This window comes from Schistocerca gregaria, unplaced genomic scaffold (assembly GCF_023897955.1).
Source record: "Schistocerca gregaria isolate iqSchGreg1 unplaced genomic scaffold, iqSchGreg1.2 ptg000255l, whole genome shotgun sequence".
Classification (NCBI taxonomy): Eukaryota; Metazoa; Arthropoda; class Insecta; order Orthoptera; family Acrididae; genus Schistocerca; species Schistocerca gregaria.
In genome coordinates, this window is record NW_026061761.1 from 1,699,732 (window position 1) to 1,718,493 (window position 18,762).

The 18,762-nt window shown below is 40.6% G+C and overlaps 1 protein-coding gene across 1 annotated transcript in view; it reads right to left on the reverse strand.

Moving 5' to 3' along the window:
• LOC126305113 (uncharacterized) overlaps positions 1 to 18,762 on the reverse strand; it is a 270,465-nt gene that overhangs the window by 81,158 nt on the left and 170,545 nt on the right. Inside the window, exon 5 of the mRNA XM_049992021.1 lies at positions 17,083 to 17,163. Within this exon, the coding sequence (XP_049847978.1) occupies positions 17,083 to 17,163 (81 nt within the window). The remainder of the gene's footprint in view (positions 1 to 17,082; positions 17,164 to 18,762) is intronic.

An 18,762-nucleotide genomic window follows, 5' to 3' on the forward strand; every position in this document is an offset into this window, starting at 1 on the left:
TGCTTTTGTCAGGACAATGTTCTGAGTATTAGGTGACAAATTGTTGGAGCAAATAACTGTGCATGTGGACGATGCATTAATCTCAACTCTCACTTGGGAAGAACATTGCATGTTACTGGATAGAGTTTTGGGAGCCTTAGAAAGGGATGGAATAAAGTTAAAATTAGACAATACCAAGTTTATGAAGAAAGAAATAAAATTCTAGGGGCATATTGTCAGTAAAGAGGGGATCGTGCCAGACCCTGACAACATAAAAGTTATCTGAGAACAGCCAAGTTCTGAATCATCCTTATTTCTCCAAGCCTTTCTGCCTAGCATCAGATGCCTGTAAGTACAGTCTGTGTGTGGAACTGTTTCAAACTGAAAATGAATGAGGAGAGCAAGTCCACAAAATAATAGCATTTGCTAGTAGATCTTTGCAACAGCCTGATAAGAACTATGGCATAGCCAAATCAGAAGTTCCCACAGTTACATTTTGGTTACAAAAATTTCAACATTACCAATACATTATAAAGTAATCACTTACAGTGATCACCGTGCTTTGACATTTTTGCAAATTTGTAAGTTAAAGTACCCAAGACTAACAAAATAACTATAGAAATTTAATGTATAAAGGGTTCTGAGAATGTGCTAGCTGATGCATTGTTGCACAGTATAGAGGAAAACCAAGGGAAAATAGAACCAAGATAAGATCCAGGAGAGGTACAAATTTTTAATATAACAACCCACACTGAAGAGGAGGGACAAGTGAAGATAATTTGTAATGACTTTAGTAGAGAACAAAACCACGATGATAAGCTGAAATTAGTTAAAAGCAGATTAGGTCATCTAAATTTTCCAAAATTATAGCACATTATAAATTGCATCATGATACCATGTTTAGACAAAACAAGAAGGAGAGGGAGGACTGGTGACTTTGATTTCCAGAACAACATGTCAATTTATTAGTAAACTATATGCATCGACAATATGGGCAATATGAGGGCAGAAAACACATCCAAAAGTCGAGTGAAAAAGTAATTTACAACAACATGTGGCAAAGAGTTCAAAAGTATTTAGAACCCTGTGATAGATGTCAAAAGGTGAGAGCTACCAACAGAATAGTACAGAAGTGGATATAGTCGATAGAACCTCAAAGTAAAGTGGATTCAGTGGCAATTGATCTATTTGGTGCACTGCCTTCTTCAAGGGGGGTTGTGAGTATGTATTTGTATAGTTGATGGATTCCCTAAGTATGTTAGATTTTGCCCCATTAAGAAGGCAAATTCCAGAGGAATGGTTAGTAAACTGGAAGATGGCTTTTTTATGAACATTGGTATACCAAAGTCAATATTGTCAGATAATGGGCTACAATCTGTATCTAAAGGATTTGAAGAGTGTCTGAGAAATAGAAATGTTGAACTCACAAAGATTTCTACATATTACCCACAAGGAAAAATGTGTGAACAAATAATGAAAGAGCTGAATCACCTGTGCAGGACATATTGTCATAAGGAACACTCAGCTTCGGCCAACTATCTTGGATATTTTGGAGAAATGATTAAACACGAAGCCACTGGATTTGCGCTATAGAATTGATGTGTGGGATTAAACCCAATAATTTATTGTTCAGGCTTGTGAAAATCCCCTAAACTAACAAAAGCGGTTATGGAGCAGAAAAAGAAAATAGCAAAGAACAAATATTATGAAGAAGGCCTTATAAAGAAAGAGAAGACATGATTCTAGAGTGCCTCCCACAAATTTTCGGTTGGTACTCGCTATAACTAAGAAAAGGTCAGAAAATCTGGCTAGAAGCCAAGAAATTCACAGAACAATAAGCAGGTCCTTTTAGAATAGTGGACAAGCCACATGTGAATCAATGCCTACTGGATAGAGTATTGTAAGTCACACAGACTGCTAGAGATATACACAGAAAGACGATGAGGGCAGTAGTAACTAACTGGCATCAGGGGATGCTCATTTCTTAGGACTTCAGGTGTCTGCCGAACACAAGGCATCCCAGGTCATTTCGTTTTCGTATTGTCAACCTACCTCATCCTCATTCAGTACTTATGATATCATTTGTTCTTTCTTCATTATCTTGTGTATATAGTGTACATAGTGTTTTATAGGAGATAAGAGTTATTGACAAAGCATTTTTGAACTAATTTCAGTACTGAAAACAGTACTAATACACTAATTAGAGGATGGGGAATGAGTGAGGAGAATATGTGAAAATTTTGTAGAATAAGATAATTTAAAATGCAAACGTAATGAAATTTGCTCCTACCAGTATGTGTAACAGTTTAAGAACACATGCATTATTGTTATGGTTATCAGTGTTCAAATCCAAGAGATTTCGTACAGAGATGAAGGTGAACAGGTCCTGCATTTCATGACAACTACAAATTTAGATGCATTGTTATCAAAACCAAATCATAAAAATTCGATGTAATACTGTAACAGAGTTAAATGTTTCATACATTTTCATTTTACAATCGACTTTACGGCATTCAAAATTTTGTACAGAATCGGTAGGTAATTAGTTTCGGTTTGTCTGGTTCAAATTATGTCACGGTAATAATTTTGCCGTTATATGACCTCAAATGTACTTGACGGTAATTTTAGGCTCATAGGAGGTTTATCATGTTGCTAAATATTACAAGTTGTCATCAAGCACTGCGACCATAGCTTGCTGTTGAGGCGGGAGGAGAGCAGATTTTGGTTCTCACACTGGCACAGCTGACACTGGCAACTGGGCCGAGCAAGCCGTATACTTGCCTAACGCTGTGTGAAATACATTACACGTACTCCCTACAAATCTGAAGAAGTACTATTAAATATTAATCAATCTTTTCCGTATTTAGCATACCAAATTCTATGAACTACACAACCAACTTATAAAATTTCAAAACAATAACAAATACTTTCAGAGATACAAGTTTTTACCTAATTCACTTAACAACAGTGCTGGAAATGTAAAACTGAATTAGGGACTGTAATATATTCATCTACATTATCTACTGAAACTAAAACCAAGAGGATAGGTATATATAACCAGTTTTTCTGGAATTTTTTTTGTTTCATTGCCACAGATTACTGTCATTAGGAAAATTATTATTTCATCATATTTTGGTTGTGTGAGACTCTTTGAGGCACAGAGGACACTTGTAAATTGAGTATCTGATACATTAAAACTATGTGTGTGTGAGAATTTGTTTTGCAATAGGGGTATTTATGACGGATATCTTTACAGACGAATGGAAAAATTGGTAGAAGCTGACCTCGGGGAAGATCAGTTTGGATTCCATAGAAATATTGGAACACATGAGGCAATACTGACCCTACGACTTATTTTAGAAAATCGATTAAGGAAAGGCAAACCTACATTTCTAGGATTTGTAGACTTAGAGAAAGCTTTTGACTATGTTGATTAGAATACCCTCTATCAAATTCTGTAGGTGGAGTGGGAAAATACAGGGAGTGAAAGGCTATTTAGAATTTGTACAGAAACCAGATGGCAATTATAAGAGTCGAGGGACATGAAATGGAAGCCTCTCTCTGATGTTATTCAATCTGTGTATTGAGCAAGCAGTATAGGAAACAAAAGAAAAGTTCGGAGAAGGTATTAAACTCCATGGAGACGAAGTAAAATCTATGAGGTTCACCGATTACATTGTAGTTCTATCAGACACAGCAAAGGACCTGTAAGAGCAGTTGAATGGAATGGCAGTGTCTTGAAAGGAGGATATAAGATGAACATCAACAAAAGCAAAACGAGGATAATGGGATGAAATCGAATTAAGTCGGGTGATGCATAGGGAATTAGGTTAGGAAATGAGACATTTAAAGTAGCAAAGGAGTTTTGCTATTTGGGGAGGGAATATAGAATGTAGACTGTCAATGGCAAAGAAAGTGTTTCTGAAGAAGAGCAATTTTTTAACATCCAGTCTAGATTTAAGTATCAGGTGGCCGTTTCTGATGGTATTTGTATGGAGTGTAGCCATGTATGGAAGTGAAACATGGGCGATACATAGTTTGGACAAGAAGAGATTAGAAGCTTTCGAAATGAGGCCCTACAGAAGAATTCTGAAGATTATATGTGTAGCTCACATAACTAATGAGGAGGTATTGAATAGAATTGGGGAGAAGAGGAATTTGTGGCACAACTTGACTATAAGAAAGGATCGGTTGGGAGGACATGTTCTGAGGCATCAAGCGTTCAACAATTTAGTATTGGAGGGCAGGGTGGAGGATAAAAATCGTAGAAGGAGACTAAGAGATTCAGAAGGATGTAGGGTACGGGAGGTGCTGGGAGATGAAGAAGCTTGCACGGGATAGAGCAGCATGGAGAGCTGCATCACACCAGTTTCAGGACTGAAGACCACAACAACAACAACCAACATCCATATGAGCTTGATTTTGTAAAAGGTAGCGAGAAGGGACATTGAGTGTTAAATTTATTAGGAATTTATTTTGTGGACAGGAATTGTACTTTGTTTTCATTAAATTTTATTTGGTTTCAGAACTATTAGAGTCGTAGTCTAATTGACATGTGGTAATCTGATTGGCTGACATTAGAAATACCGCGAGTATAGAAGTGCTCAAAATGATCGGACTGGCTGCTTAACACACTAGACAATAGGAATTCAGCATTTCCCTCACTATCGAGTATAGCTTTGTGCCTCACCTCTATGAGTCAATACAGTAGATTGGTAGCGCACAAAGAAATTCACGTGTTTGATTGGTTCTCGTATAGTTGACGAAAAGCGACTACAGTGCCCAGTATCGTCTTAAAGTTTGAGCTTTGTGAGTGTTTTATTTTAGGAGATATTCACGTATGAACATTTCATGTCGTACATAAACTCCGCATGGCACGTTTCGTGCAATTTACGAGACATTATGGTGACCGACCATTTCTTTATATGAAGTCTTCTGAACAACTGAATGTGTTCCTCACAAGTGGTCATGGGTCAGTGATTGTTTAGGATGTTAAAAATATCAGGTCAGACTAAATATCTTCTGGCTGTTTTCAGGTGTGAAATTTTGACACAGACATTCGGTAACATTGCATAATTAAATACGAACTTGATAGTCATTTTTCGTGCTTTAAAGGCAATAAACCAACTTTCGTTCAAGAATATTGGACGCTAAATAATTTAACTAACTTTCAGCTACTGTCCATGTAGTGGAGTTATGCAACCTTTGTGTATTAGGTATTTAGTTGAATTTTTTTCAACACTGCTTTTGTCAGCTAAACCAGTACCTAGCATACCAGAGTGAAGGGGCATACAAACTGAAACCTATCCAGGTAGGTGAAATGATTGTTTAAAGGAGAGACAAACCCACCCCACCGCAAGGTGTGGGTGGAGGTTGGAGTTGGGTGGGATGTGGTTGTTGCTGCACCTTGGGGAGGGGCGGGGGGGAAGAGGTGTAGGTGTGGGAGTGAGGGTTTTGGGGAGATTGGCTAGAGCATTTCATAGTGCCAAGTTTTGTTTCCTTTCAGATAAGATATGTTAGCCCAAAGCAGCAATTTGAGTCCAGTTTCTAAACATCGATACCTTGTATGGAATAATATTGATATCTTTAACACACTTTGAAATATCAAATATTTTAAAATTTATGTTTTTAAAATTCAGTGAAACGAAACACCAGTTTTTTTTAGTTGAAATGTAAACCCCTGAAAATTCCTGGTTCCTGGCACCATCTCTCATGTCATATAAACTGTAAGAGATATCAAAACAAGATCTACTCTTACTGCAACTGTAGACTTTTGAATGGGATGCTATAATTTTGTTAAGAGCATTTGAAAGCTGGTGAAATGAGAATTAGTATGGCTTTGCAGCAAAACATGTGAAGAAATCACACATTTATTTTTATATCAAGAATGTGAATTTTCATAAGCATTCACCTTAATTGTCCATGCTTCCTCCTCCTTCTCCTGTTTCAAAATTCTGTTGCAACTGCAACAGCATTACGACAATAGTGAGGTGACATAGTGAAAACTAGTCACACAAACAAAGAATGTTTTTCTTAAATTTCAATTCAAGATTTGTAGCTTAGTTTTTATTATACTTTGGTCCATAATTGGAAAACTGTCTAGAAATCTTTCAGACATTACTTTGTTCGCCCCATTTTTTATGCTTTTGTTTGCGTAATGTTGGTGTGTCAGTTTTCACAAACAATGTGTTTCACAGCACAGGTGTATAAGTTTTTCAATGTGGTCATAGGTCCAGTAGTTTCATTATACTTGTAACAACTAAAGCATAAAAAATGGGGCGAACAAAGTAATGTCTGAAAGATTTCTAGACAGTTTTCCAATTATGGACCAAAGTATTATAAAAACTAAGCTACAAATCTTGAAATGCAATTTAAGAAAAACATTCTTTGTCTGTGTGACTATATTACCCGTAGCTGCTTTATAAAAGTTGAAGGTATTTTAAACCTGTCTTCACAACAATGGTACAAGAAACAACAATATCAAACGACAGAATACCTAAAAAACATGCTAGCAGAAGGCATTTCCTAATGTAACTGAAACTTGGCTGTTTACATATCATAAGTAACATCAACTTCTTCTTTAATGAACTGTTTCAGATGTAAAAAGCAAGCCAGATTTTAAATATGTTTCATTACAGACCACTTACGACATTTTATTTCAATACAATAAAGCACATTTTATAACAAAAGTAAGCATTTTATCAGGGGACGGTGGAAAAATCTTGAAAATCAGCCAATTTATGCCACAAGCGATTGGACCCTGCCTCAAGGCAGATCAGAGAGACTAGATCAGACGTGTGGGGGGACGTACATCAGATGGAAATGACGGATCCCGAGCTAGCCGGCCCGACCTATCAGAGATACCCGCGGAACAGGACAATGTAGAAGTACGTCCGCGTGTGGCCGGCTATTTTCACCTGCAGTTACGAGACTCTGACGACACGTCGCCGAACCGAGATGACAGTGACTGGTGCACAGGTACTCCCAGATGTGAACAAACCACTCCTCATGTCAACCTGCGCTCGTCTAGCCGCCGAGCAGTCTGTCAGCAGTGCGCAAGTAGCAGCAAGTGGCTTCTTTAGCGTTCATATAAGTGTAGTAGCCAAGATGAAAATTAGAGTGTTCTTAGCGCACTTGTTTAGTTAAATCCGCCAAATCATTGTGTAGTTTCGTATTTAGCAGGGGCAGATTTGCATTTTAATATCTGCAACGTGTAAAGTCACGTAGTCGTTTGTCATTTGTTTATTTCTTTCAAATAGTCTTTGTACGTTACTGACCATACAGTTAGCCTTCTGCCTCCGAGCAGTGTGTCAGCAGTGAGCAAATAGTAGCATCACTGCACTTACTAGGCAGTCTTGTATTTTAATGACCGTTTAAATTTTGTGTCGAATTGTGTGCGCTCTCTGTAGATTAGTTCAGACGTTCTTCGCACAACTGTATTTAGCATGGATAGAGACAGCGACTGCTGTGTTCGGATGCAGGCTGAGTTGGCATCCCTTCGTTCCCAGCTTCAGGCAGTGTTGGCTTTGGTCACACAGCTTGAGGCTGTTGCCAATGGGCATCACTGTGGGGGTCCGGATGGGGGTTTGCAGGCGATGGCCAGCTCGTACCACACATCCCGTGATTGGACTACAGCTGTGGCTGCCCAGGCTACTGCCCACATTGAGGCTGACCCCTCACCCGTGGTAGAGAGGGAGGTCGTCTCAAGGTGTGGCAGGAGGCGAAAGACATTCTGGAGGGCTGAACGGAAGGCCTCTCCAGTTTGTCTGACTAACCGGTTTCAGGCTCTGTCTTCGGCTGATACATCAGTTGATGAACTACTCATTTGTATCGATGAAATGAATTCATCTAACGAAATTGACATAATCTGCCTCTCTGAACATCAAGTGAACACTGGTAGAGATATGTTAGACATTTCAGGATTTAAGCTAGCTTCCTACTTCTGCAGAGTAGATATGGAGGGAGGAGGAGTTGCCAAATTTATTAAAAACTACCATAAATTCAAGAACATTGACATTAATAAATTCCGTTTAGAGCAGCATCTAGAAGCATGTGCAGCAGAAGTAGAGTTCCATAACAGATCCTATATAATAATAACTATTTACCGAGCACCTGCAGGAAATTATAATCTAGTCATAAATCATCTAGAAGCTCTTTTGGGTTATTTAACAGTAAGAAACAAAGAAATTTTGATTGCTGGTGATTTTAATACAGATTTTCTAATTCAATCTTCCAGTAAACATTTACTGCAGTTAGTAATGTTGTCTTTCAATCTAACTCACACAGTAAACTTTCCAACTAGGATCACTAAATCCTCAAGGACAGCCATTGATAACATTTTTATAGACAAATCAAAGGAACAAAATCATATCATAAAACCTGTAATAAATAGACTATCAGATCATGACATACAGCTCCTTGTTTTAGATGTAAATTCTAAGCAGATATCAAGACAGCTAAATCTGAGTACAGGAGAGTATTCAATCAACCAAAAATTGAGTGTTTTAGAAAATTGCTCACAGATACACTCCTGGAAATGGAAAAAAGAACACATTGACACCGGTGTGTCAGACCCACCATACTTGCTCCGGACACTGCGACAGGGCTGTACAAGCAATGATCACACGCACGGCACAGCGGACACACCAGGAACCGCGGTGTTGGCCGTCGAATGGCGCTAGCTGCGCAGCATTTGTGCACCGCCGCCGTCGGTGTCATCCAGTTTGCCGTGGCATACGGAGCTCCATCGCAGTCTTTAACACTGGTAGCATGCCGTGACAGCGTGGACGTAAACCGTATGTGCAGTTGACGGACTTTGAGCGAGGGCGTATAGTGGGGATGCGGGAGGCCGGGTGGACATACCGCCGAATTGCTCAACATGTGGGGCGTGAGGTCTCCACACTACATCGATGTTGTCGCCAGTGGTCGGTGGAAGGTGCACGTGCCCGTCGACCTGGTACCGGACCGCAGCGACGCACGGATGCACGCCAAGACCGTAGGATCCTACGCAGTGCCGAGGGAACCGCACCACCACTTCCCAGCAAATTAGGGACACTGTTGCTCCTGGGGTATCGGCGAGGACCATTCGCAACCGTCTCCATGAAGCTGGGTTACGGTCTCGCACACCGTTAGGCCGTCTTTCGCTCACGCCCCAACATCGTGCATCCCGCCTCCAGTGGTGTCGCGACAGGCGTGAATGGAGGGACGAATGGAGACGTGTCGTCTTCAGCGATGAGAGTCGCTTCTGCCTTGGTGCCAATGATGGTCGTATGCGTGTTTGGCGCCGTGCAGGTGAGCGCCACAATCAGGACTGCATACGACCGAGGCACACAGGGCCAACACCCAGCATCATGGTGTGGGGAGCGATCTCCTACACTGGCCGTACACCTCTGGTAATCGTCGAGGGGACACTGAATAGTGCACGGTACATCCAAACCGTCATCGAACCCATCGTTCTACCATTCCTAGACCGGCAAAGGGAACTTGCTGTTCCAAAAGGGCAATGCACGTCCGCATGTATCCCGTACCACCCAACGTGCTCTAGAAGGTGTAAGTCAACTACCCTGGCCAGCAAGATCTCCGGATCTGTCCCCCATTGAGCATGTTTGGGACTGGATGAAGCGTCGTCTCACGCGGTCTGCACGTCCAGCACGAACGCTGGTCCAACTGAGGAGCCAGGTGGAAATGGCATGGCAAGCCGTTCCACAGGACTACATCCAGCATCCCTACGATCGTCTCCATGGGAGAATAGCAGCCTGCATTGCAGCGAAAGGTGGATATACACTGTACTAGTGCCGACATTGTGCATGCTCTGTTGCCTGTGTCTATGTGCCTGTGATTATTTCAGTGTGATCATGTGATGTATCTGACCCCAGGAATGTGTCAATAAAGTTTCCCCTTCCTGGGACAATGAATTCACGGTGTTCTTATTTCAATTTCCAGGAGTGTATGAACTAGAAAGATGTTTATAGTGCTCGTGACATGAATGAAAAATATAACACATTCATGAATAATGTCACTACCATGTTTGAAAACTGTTTTCCTCTAAAAGTTACTCAAATTATACAGAAACCTATAATAAAACCATGGATCACACAAGGAATAAAGATTTCCTGTAAGACAAAAAGGAAAATGTATCTCTCGACCAAGAATAGCTCCAATGCTGATGATTTAGCTAAATACATGGAATACTGTAAAATATTAAAAAAAGTAATTGAGGCATCTAAACAAATACACTACGAGAAGAAGATAGCAATGTCAGGGAACAAAATAAAAACAATATGGGATATAGTGAAAGAGGAGACTTGTAGAACCAGAAAGGAACAGGAGCAAATAGCACTAAGGGTAGATGACACATTAGTAACCGATGGGCATAGTGTGGCAAATCTATTTAACAAGTACTTTATATCCATTACTGATAGAATGGGATTGTCAGGATCAGTAAATAATTCCCTTGAATATCTGAAACTAGCCTTTACAAATAGCTTTAGGGACATGAATATGTGGTTCACATCACCAAAAGAAATAACTTCCATAATAAAATCTTTAAAAACAAAACATTCTATTGGTTACGATGAAATATCAACAAAGTTAATTAAGTCATGTTCTTGTGAGTTTAGTACAATTCTAAGTTACTTGTGTAACCAGTCAATTATAACTGGGACATTTCCTGACTGGCTGAAATATACAGATGTTAAGCCTCTAATCAAGAAAGGGGATAAAGAGATGCCATCAAACTGCAGACCGATTTCCCTTTTGCCAGCATTCTCAAAAGTTTTAGAAAAAGTAATCTACAGGCAGCTTCTCAACCGTCTGACCACAAATAACATGTTATCAAGAACACAGTTTGGATTTCTGAAGGGTTCAGATATCGAAAAGGCTATTTACACCTACAGTGAAAATATACTTAATTCATTAAATAACAAGTTACAAGCAGCAGCTATTTTCTGTGATTTGTCAAAGGCATTCGATTGTGTAAACCACAACATCCTTTTAAATAAATTAGAATTCTATGGTGTCACAGGCAGTGCTGCAAAATGGTTCAAGTCATACCTCGCTAACAGGAAACAAAGGGTGTCAGTGCAAGGGACTAATGAATTAAGTCATCAGTCATCGTCAGAATGTGAAGAAATTACGTGTGGTGTCCCACAAGGATCCATCTTAGGGCCATTGCTTTTTCTTGTGTACATTAATGATCTCTCATCAGTTACACTGCCAGAAGCAGAGTTCGTTTTGTTTGCAGATGATACGTGTATTGCAATAAATAGTATGTCGAGTGTAGTTCTAGGAAGATCTGCTAATGATATTTTCATGGATATTAATAAATGGTTTAAAGCCAACTCACTGACATTAAACTTCGAAAATACTCACTATACGCAATTCAGAACCTGTAAGAGCTTTCCACCCAGCATATGCATAAGTACAAAGAAGAGCAGATAGAAGAGGTTGACAGTCTTAAATTCCTGGGATTACAACTTGGTAATAAATTCAGTTGGGAGGAGCACACCACAGAACTTAACAAATCTGTATTTGCAATTAGAGTGTTAGCAGACATAGGCGACATAAAAGTGAAAAAGCTTGCATACTTTGCCTACTTTCATTCCATAATATCATATGGTATAATATTTTGGGGTAACTCTTCAAGTCAAACAAAAGTTTTCAGAGTCCAAAAGCGTGTAGAACGTATTATTTGTGGAGTAAACTCACGGACGTCTTGCAGAAACATCTTCAAAGAACTGGGTATACTAACTACTGCCTCTCAGTATATTTACTCCTTAGTGAAATTTGTCCTAAATAATATACATCTTTTACCAACAAACAGCTCAGTTCATACATACAATACCAGGAACAAAAATGATCTGCACAAGGACTTAAAATCACTTACTTTAGTTCAAAAAGGGGTCCACTACTCATCTTCAATAATTTGCCAGAAAACATAAAAAATTTAGTTACAAATAGAGATCAATTTAAAAGAAGCCTGAAAGACTTACTAGTGGCCAACTTCTTCTACTCCATTGACGAATTTTTTAATAGATACAAATGATGTGTTGTATATATTTATACTACTAGTATTGTTATTTCAGCTTAAAAAAATAATAATAAAAAATAAAAAAAAAGGTGACATGTTCCACATCCATGAGAATCTCCTCAACACGGATCTATGGAACGAAAACTAATCTAATCTAATCTAATACTGATCTTCAGCCGGACACGGCTGCTTGTCCTGCTCCAGAGGTTGCCCCTCAGTCTGCAAGATCAGGGCGGTCGGAGAGGGTGGTCTTACTGGTAGTTGGGAGCTCCAACGTCAGGTATGTAACGGGGCCCCTTAGGGATATGGCTGCAAGGGAAGGAAAGAAAACCAATGTGCACTCGGTGTGCATACCGGGGGGAGTCATTCCAGTTGGTCCTTCCAGATGTAATGAAGGGTACAGGGTGCACCCATCTTCAGATGGTCGCTCATGTCGGCACCAATGATGTCTGTCACTATGGATTGGAAGAAATCCTCTCTGGCTTCCGGCGGCTATCTGATTTGGTGAAGACCGCCAGTCTCGTTAGCGGTATGAAAGCAGAGCTCACCATCTGCAGCATCGTCGACAAGACTGACTGCAGACCTTTGGTAGAGAGCCGAGTGGAGGGTCTGAATCAGAGGCTGAGACAGTTCTGCGACCGTGTGGGCTGCAGATTCCTCGACTTGCGTCATAGGTTGGTGGGGTTTCGGGTTCTGCTGGATACGTGAAGAGTCCACTACACACAGCAGGCGGCTACACGGGTAGCAGTGGTTGTATGGCGTGGACTGGGCGGTTTTTTTTAGGTTTGATGGCCTCAGGCAAGTACAGAAAGGACAACAGCCTCAAAGGGTGTGGGGCAAAGCAATCGGTATTGTACTTGTAAACTGCCCAAGCTGCGTTGGTAAAGTACCGGAGCTTCAAGCGCTGATTGAAAGCAGCGAAGGTGAAATCATTATAGGTACAGAAAGCTGGATGAAGCCAGAGATAAATTCAACCAAAGTTTTTACAAAGGCACAGACGGTGTTTAGAATGGATAGATTGCATGCAACTGGTGGTGGCGTGTTTGTCGCTTTTAGTAGTAGTTTATCCTGTAGTGAAATAGAAGTGGATAGTTCCTGTGAATTATTATGGGTGGAGATTATACTCAACAACCAAGCTACGTTAATAATTGGCTCCTTTTACCAAGTGGCAGAACAACTGAGAGAAAATCTGGAATACATTTCACATAAACTTCCTCAGCATGTTATAGTCTTAGGTGGAGATTTCAATTTACCAGATATAGACTGGGATACTCAGATGTTTAGGATGGGTGGTAGGGACAGAGCATCGAGTGACATTATACTGAGTGTACTATCCGAAAATTACCTTGAGCAATTAAACAGAGAAGCGACTCGTGGAGATAACATCTTGGACCTACTCATAACAAACAGACCCGAACTTTTCGACTCTGTAAGTGCAGAACAGGGAATCAGTGATCATAAGACCGTTGCAGCATCCCTGCATATGGAAGTAAATAGGAAAATAAGAAAAGGGAGGCAGGTTTATCTGTTTAGCAAGAGTAATAGAAGGCAGATTTCAGACTACCTAACAGATCAAAACGAAAATTTCTGTTCCAACATTGACAATGTTGAGTGTTCATGGAAAAAGTTCAAGGCAATCGTAAAATGCGTTTTAGACAGGTACGTGCCGAGTAAAACTGTGAGGGACGGGAAAAACCCACCGTGGTTCAACAACAAAGTTAGGAAACTACTGAGAAAGCAAAGAGAGCTTCACTGCAAATTTTAACACAGCCAATACCTCTCAGACAAACAAAAGCTAAACAATGTCAAAGTTAGTGTAAGGAGGGCTATGCATGAAGCGTTCAGTGAATTCGAAAGTAAAATTCTATGTACCGACTTGACAGAAAATCCTAGAAAGTTCTGATCTTACGTTAAATCAGTAAGTGGATAGAAAAAGCCTATCCAGACACTCAGGGATGATAATGGCATTGAAACAGAGGATGACACGCGTAAAGCTGAAATACTAAATACCTTTTTCCAAAGCTGTTTTACAGAGGAAGACCGCACTGCAGTTCTTTCTCCAAATCCTCGCACGATCTAGAAAATGGCTGACATCGCAATAAGTGTCAAAGGAATAGAAAAGCAACTGAAATCACTCAACAGAGGAAACTCCACTGGACCTGACGGGATACCAATTCGATTCTACACAGAGTACGCGAAAGAACTTGCTCCCCTTCTAACAGCAATGTACCGCGAGCCTCTAGAGGAATGGAAGGTTCCAAATGATTGGAAAAGAGCACAAATAGTTCCAGTTTTCAAGATGGGTCGTCGAGCAGATGTGGAAAACTATAGGCCTATATCTCTGACATCGATCTGTTGTAGAATTACAAAACATGTTTTTTGCTCGCGTAACATGTCATTTCTGGAAACCCAGAATCTACTCTGTAGGGATCAACATGGATTCGGGAAACAGCGATCGTGTGAGACTCAGCTCGCTTTATTTGTTCATGAGACCCAGAGAATATTAGACACAGGCTACCAGGTAGATGCCACTTTCCTTAACTTCCAGAAGGCGTTCGATACAGTTCCGCACTGTCGTCTGATAAACAAAGTAAGAGCCTACGGAATATCAGACCAGCTGGCTGTGTGGCTGGATTGAAGAGTTTTTAGCAAACAGAACACAGCATGATGTTCTCAATGGAGAGACATCTACAGACGTTAAAGTAACCTCTGGCGTGCCACAGGGGAGTGTTATGAGACCATTGCTTTTCATAATTTACATAAATGACCTAGTAGATAGTGTCGGAAGTTCCATGCGGCTTTTCCCGAATGATGCTGTAGTATACAGAGAAGTTGCAGCATTAGAAAATTGTAGCGAAATGCAGGAAGATCTGCAGCGGATAGGCACTTGGTTTAGGGAGCGGCAACTGACCCTTAACATAGACAAATGTAATGTATTGAGAATACATAGAAAGAAGGATCCTTTATTGTATGATTATATGATAGCGGAACAAACACTGGTAGCAGTTACTTCTGTTACATATCTGGGAGTATGCGTGCGGAACAATTTGAAATAAAATGATCATATAAAATTAATTGTTGGTAAGGTTGGTACCAGGTTGAGATTCATTGGGAGAGTCCTTAGAAAATGTAGTCCATCAACAAAGGAGGTGGCTTACAAAACACTCGTTCGACCTATACTTGAGTATTGCTCATCAGTGTGGGATCCGTACCAGATCGGGTTGTCGGAGGAGATAGAGAAGATCCAAAGAAGAGCGGCGCGTTTCGTCACAGGGTTGTTTGGTAACCGTGATACCGTTACTGTGGCAGACTCCGCAAGAGAGGCGCTCTTCATCGCGGTGTAGCTTGCTCGCCAGGTTTCGAGAGGGTGCGTTTCTGGATGAGGTATCGAATATACTGTTTCCCCCTACTTATACCTCCCGTGGAGATCACGAATGTAAAATTAGAGAGATTCGAGCGCGCACGGAGGCTTTCAGACAGTCGTTCTTCCCGCGAACCAACCGCGACTGGAACAGAAAAGGGAGGTAATAACAGTGGCACGTAAAGTGCCCTCCGCCACACACCGTTGGGTGGCTTGCGGAGTATGAATGTAGATGTAGATGTGGTTATGTTATTACTGCTCGTAGATGTTCAAAAGTACACTATTGTAGCAGTAAGAGATGGTTCGCCTGCTAACTATTTACGAGGTTTATGGAAAGGTTAAACAATAGTGCACTTGACATATAGATACAAATGTATATTAATGGGGGGGGGGGGTTTATGCAAAGTGAAAGGAAAAGGCAGTGAGACATAACTGCTCATGTGTCGGCTACATTATTCATCGTAGTCAGCGTCCAAATTACAAACCCCCTTTTTCAGCCAGTGTAGCAACGCAGTACATCGTAACCCAGAGAAACAATCAAAATAAACAAATCAGGTGAAATCGCTTGATGTGCTGCCTTGCTGGCTGAGAAGTATTGTACGTAACCACAATAAGCAAAGACTCACGAGCTTTGAAAGGTGAAATCAAGAGCGGTCTACAGTGTAGTGATGATACAGCCAATCAGCACTGAGGTTTCATGGCCACAGTAGGATAGCAGCCAATCAGCGAGCGGTTTCTATAGAAGTAAAGTTCCATCCGTCCACACCGTTGGGTGGATTGCGGAGTAGATGCAGATGTAGTTGCGAACGGTCGAGGCAGCGCCAAATGCGAGTCGGCGGAGTGCTCGGTCGGTCAGTGCTGAAGGGGGGGGGGGGGGGGGGCGTCTCTCGGCAGCCTGCGACGACGCGAGTGTCTCTGTAAACCGACAATTTCGTTGCTGAAACGAGATTTTCGTGTTCTGCCCGAATTTCCCTTACATTTCCCTACCGCATTTGAAATGTCCTGATGTTCTCTGAATTGTAGAACTTGTGACAACCCTGAAACCCTGACTGTTCTTTGGGCATATGTACCAAATGAATGAGAGAAGGCTAACAAAACAAATACTTGTGAATCTGTAGAAAAAGAAACCGATAATACCAGGAATTCCATAAATAAAAAAATACCTGCAAAGAAATATTAAAAACACGGAAAGAAAATATTTTAAGAATAAAATACTAAATGAAGTAGCCTGTTGAGACAAAAACAAAATAAATAATAAACAGAAGAAGTGCTGAGAGAATATGGGTGAGAAGAAACATAACAACTGACAAAAACAGGAAGCAGTGAATATGGATGAGAAATTCATGTCGTTACATGTCCTTGTTGGTCAATGCAAAGATAAAATATTATTACTATTATTAATAAAAGAAGAAGAAAGCTGGAGTTGTGCCACTGATATAAATTCCCACGATAACAATTCTTGTACAAAACTTTAGGACAGACAAAATAACATAAATCTCAACAAAGATGGTTCCCCTTCAACAATCATTTTTTTATTTTGAAGTAATTCTGCACATTACTCATCCGTTCCTATTATTCTTCAGCACGCACATGCCAGAACACCCTGCCCCTCTCCCCCAACAACAGGGAACTGAAATAATGAACTGACTAATTAGTATTCGATTACTTGCACAACATTTTTTTTAAAAAGAACCTGTGGCATACAGTACATTACCTGTGCTGCAGACTCGTCTGAAATGCCGCTGTCTGACTCCAACTCCGACTCTTCTTCTTTCAGCAGTTCGCTCGAAATAAACTGCAAATAGAAGAAAAGTTTCAAATGAGCCGACAATGCCATATCCCAAATGAGCCGACAATGCCATATCACAAACACGGTATCCTACCGACAAACATTTTCTAAACTGATGAATGCAATATCACAAAGAAACGCTTGTGAATTTCAGTGTCTGCGCTGTTTCAGGATACTCTGCAAATCACATTTAAGTGCCTGGCAGCGAACCACCTTCAAAATTCTCTATTATTCCAATCTCATACATCACGCGGAAAGAATGAACACCTATATTTTTCCTTACGAGCTCTGATTTCCCTTATTTTATCGTGGTGATCGTTCCTCTCTATGTAGGTCGGTGTCAACAAAATATTTTCGTATTCGTAGGAGAAAGTTGATGATTGGAATTTCGTGAGAAGACTCCGTCACAACGAAAAACGCCTTTCCTTTAATGATATCCAGCCCAAATCCTGTATCATTTTGATACACTCTCTCCGATATTTTGCGATAATACAAAGCGTGCTGCCTTTCTTTGAACTTTTTCAATGTACTCCGTCAGTACAGCAGTATTCAAAAGAGGACGGAGAGGTGTAGTGTAGGCAGTCTCGTTAGTAGATATCTCACATTTTGTAAGTGTCCTACCAATGAAACGCAGTCTTTGGTTAGCCTTCTATGTGTTCCTTCCAATTTAAGTTGTTCGTAATTGTAGTACCTAGGTATATAGTTCAAATTCCGAATTTCAGATTAGACTGATTTATCGTGTAACCGAAGTTTAACGAGTTCTTTTTAGCACTAATGTGGATGACCTCACACTTTTCGTTATTTAGGGTCAATTGCCACTTTTCACACCATTCAGATATCTTTTCTAAATTGTTTTGCAGTTTTTTATTATCTTCTGATGACTTTATTAGTCGATAAACGACAGCGTCTTCTGCAAACAACCGCTACTCAGATTGTCTCACAAATCGTTTTTATAGATAAGGAACAGCTAAGGGCCTATGACATTACCTTGGGAACGACAGAAATCACTTCTGTTTTACTCCATTATTTTCCGTCAATTACTACTAACCGTGATATCTCTGACAGGAAATCACAAATCCAGTCACATAACTGAGATGATATTCCATAAGCACGCAATTTCACTACGAGCCTCTTGTGTGGTACAGTGTCAAAAGCCTTCCGGAAATCCAGGAATACGGAATCGATCTGTAGTCCCTTGTCAATAGCGCTCAACACTTCACGTGAATAAAGAGCTAGTTGTGTTTCAAAAGAACGATGTTTTCTAAACCCATGTTGACTGTGTCAATAGACCATTTTCTTCGAGGTAATTCATAATGTTGGAGCACAATATATGTTGCAAAATCCTGCTGCATATCGACGTTAACGACATGGGCCTGTAATTTAGTGCATTACTCCTACTACCTTTCTTGAATATTGACGGCTGGAGTGGCCGAGCGGTTCTAGGGGCTACAATCTGGAACCGCGAGACCGCTACGGTCGCAGGTTCGAATCCTGCCTCGGGCATGGATGTGTGTGATGCCCTTAGGTTAGTTAGGTTTAAGTAGTTCTGAGTTCTAGGGGACTGATGACCTCAGATGTTGAGTCCCATAGTGCTCAGAGCCATTT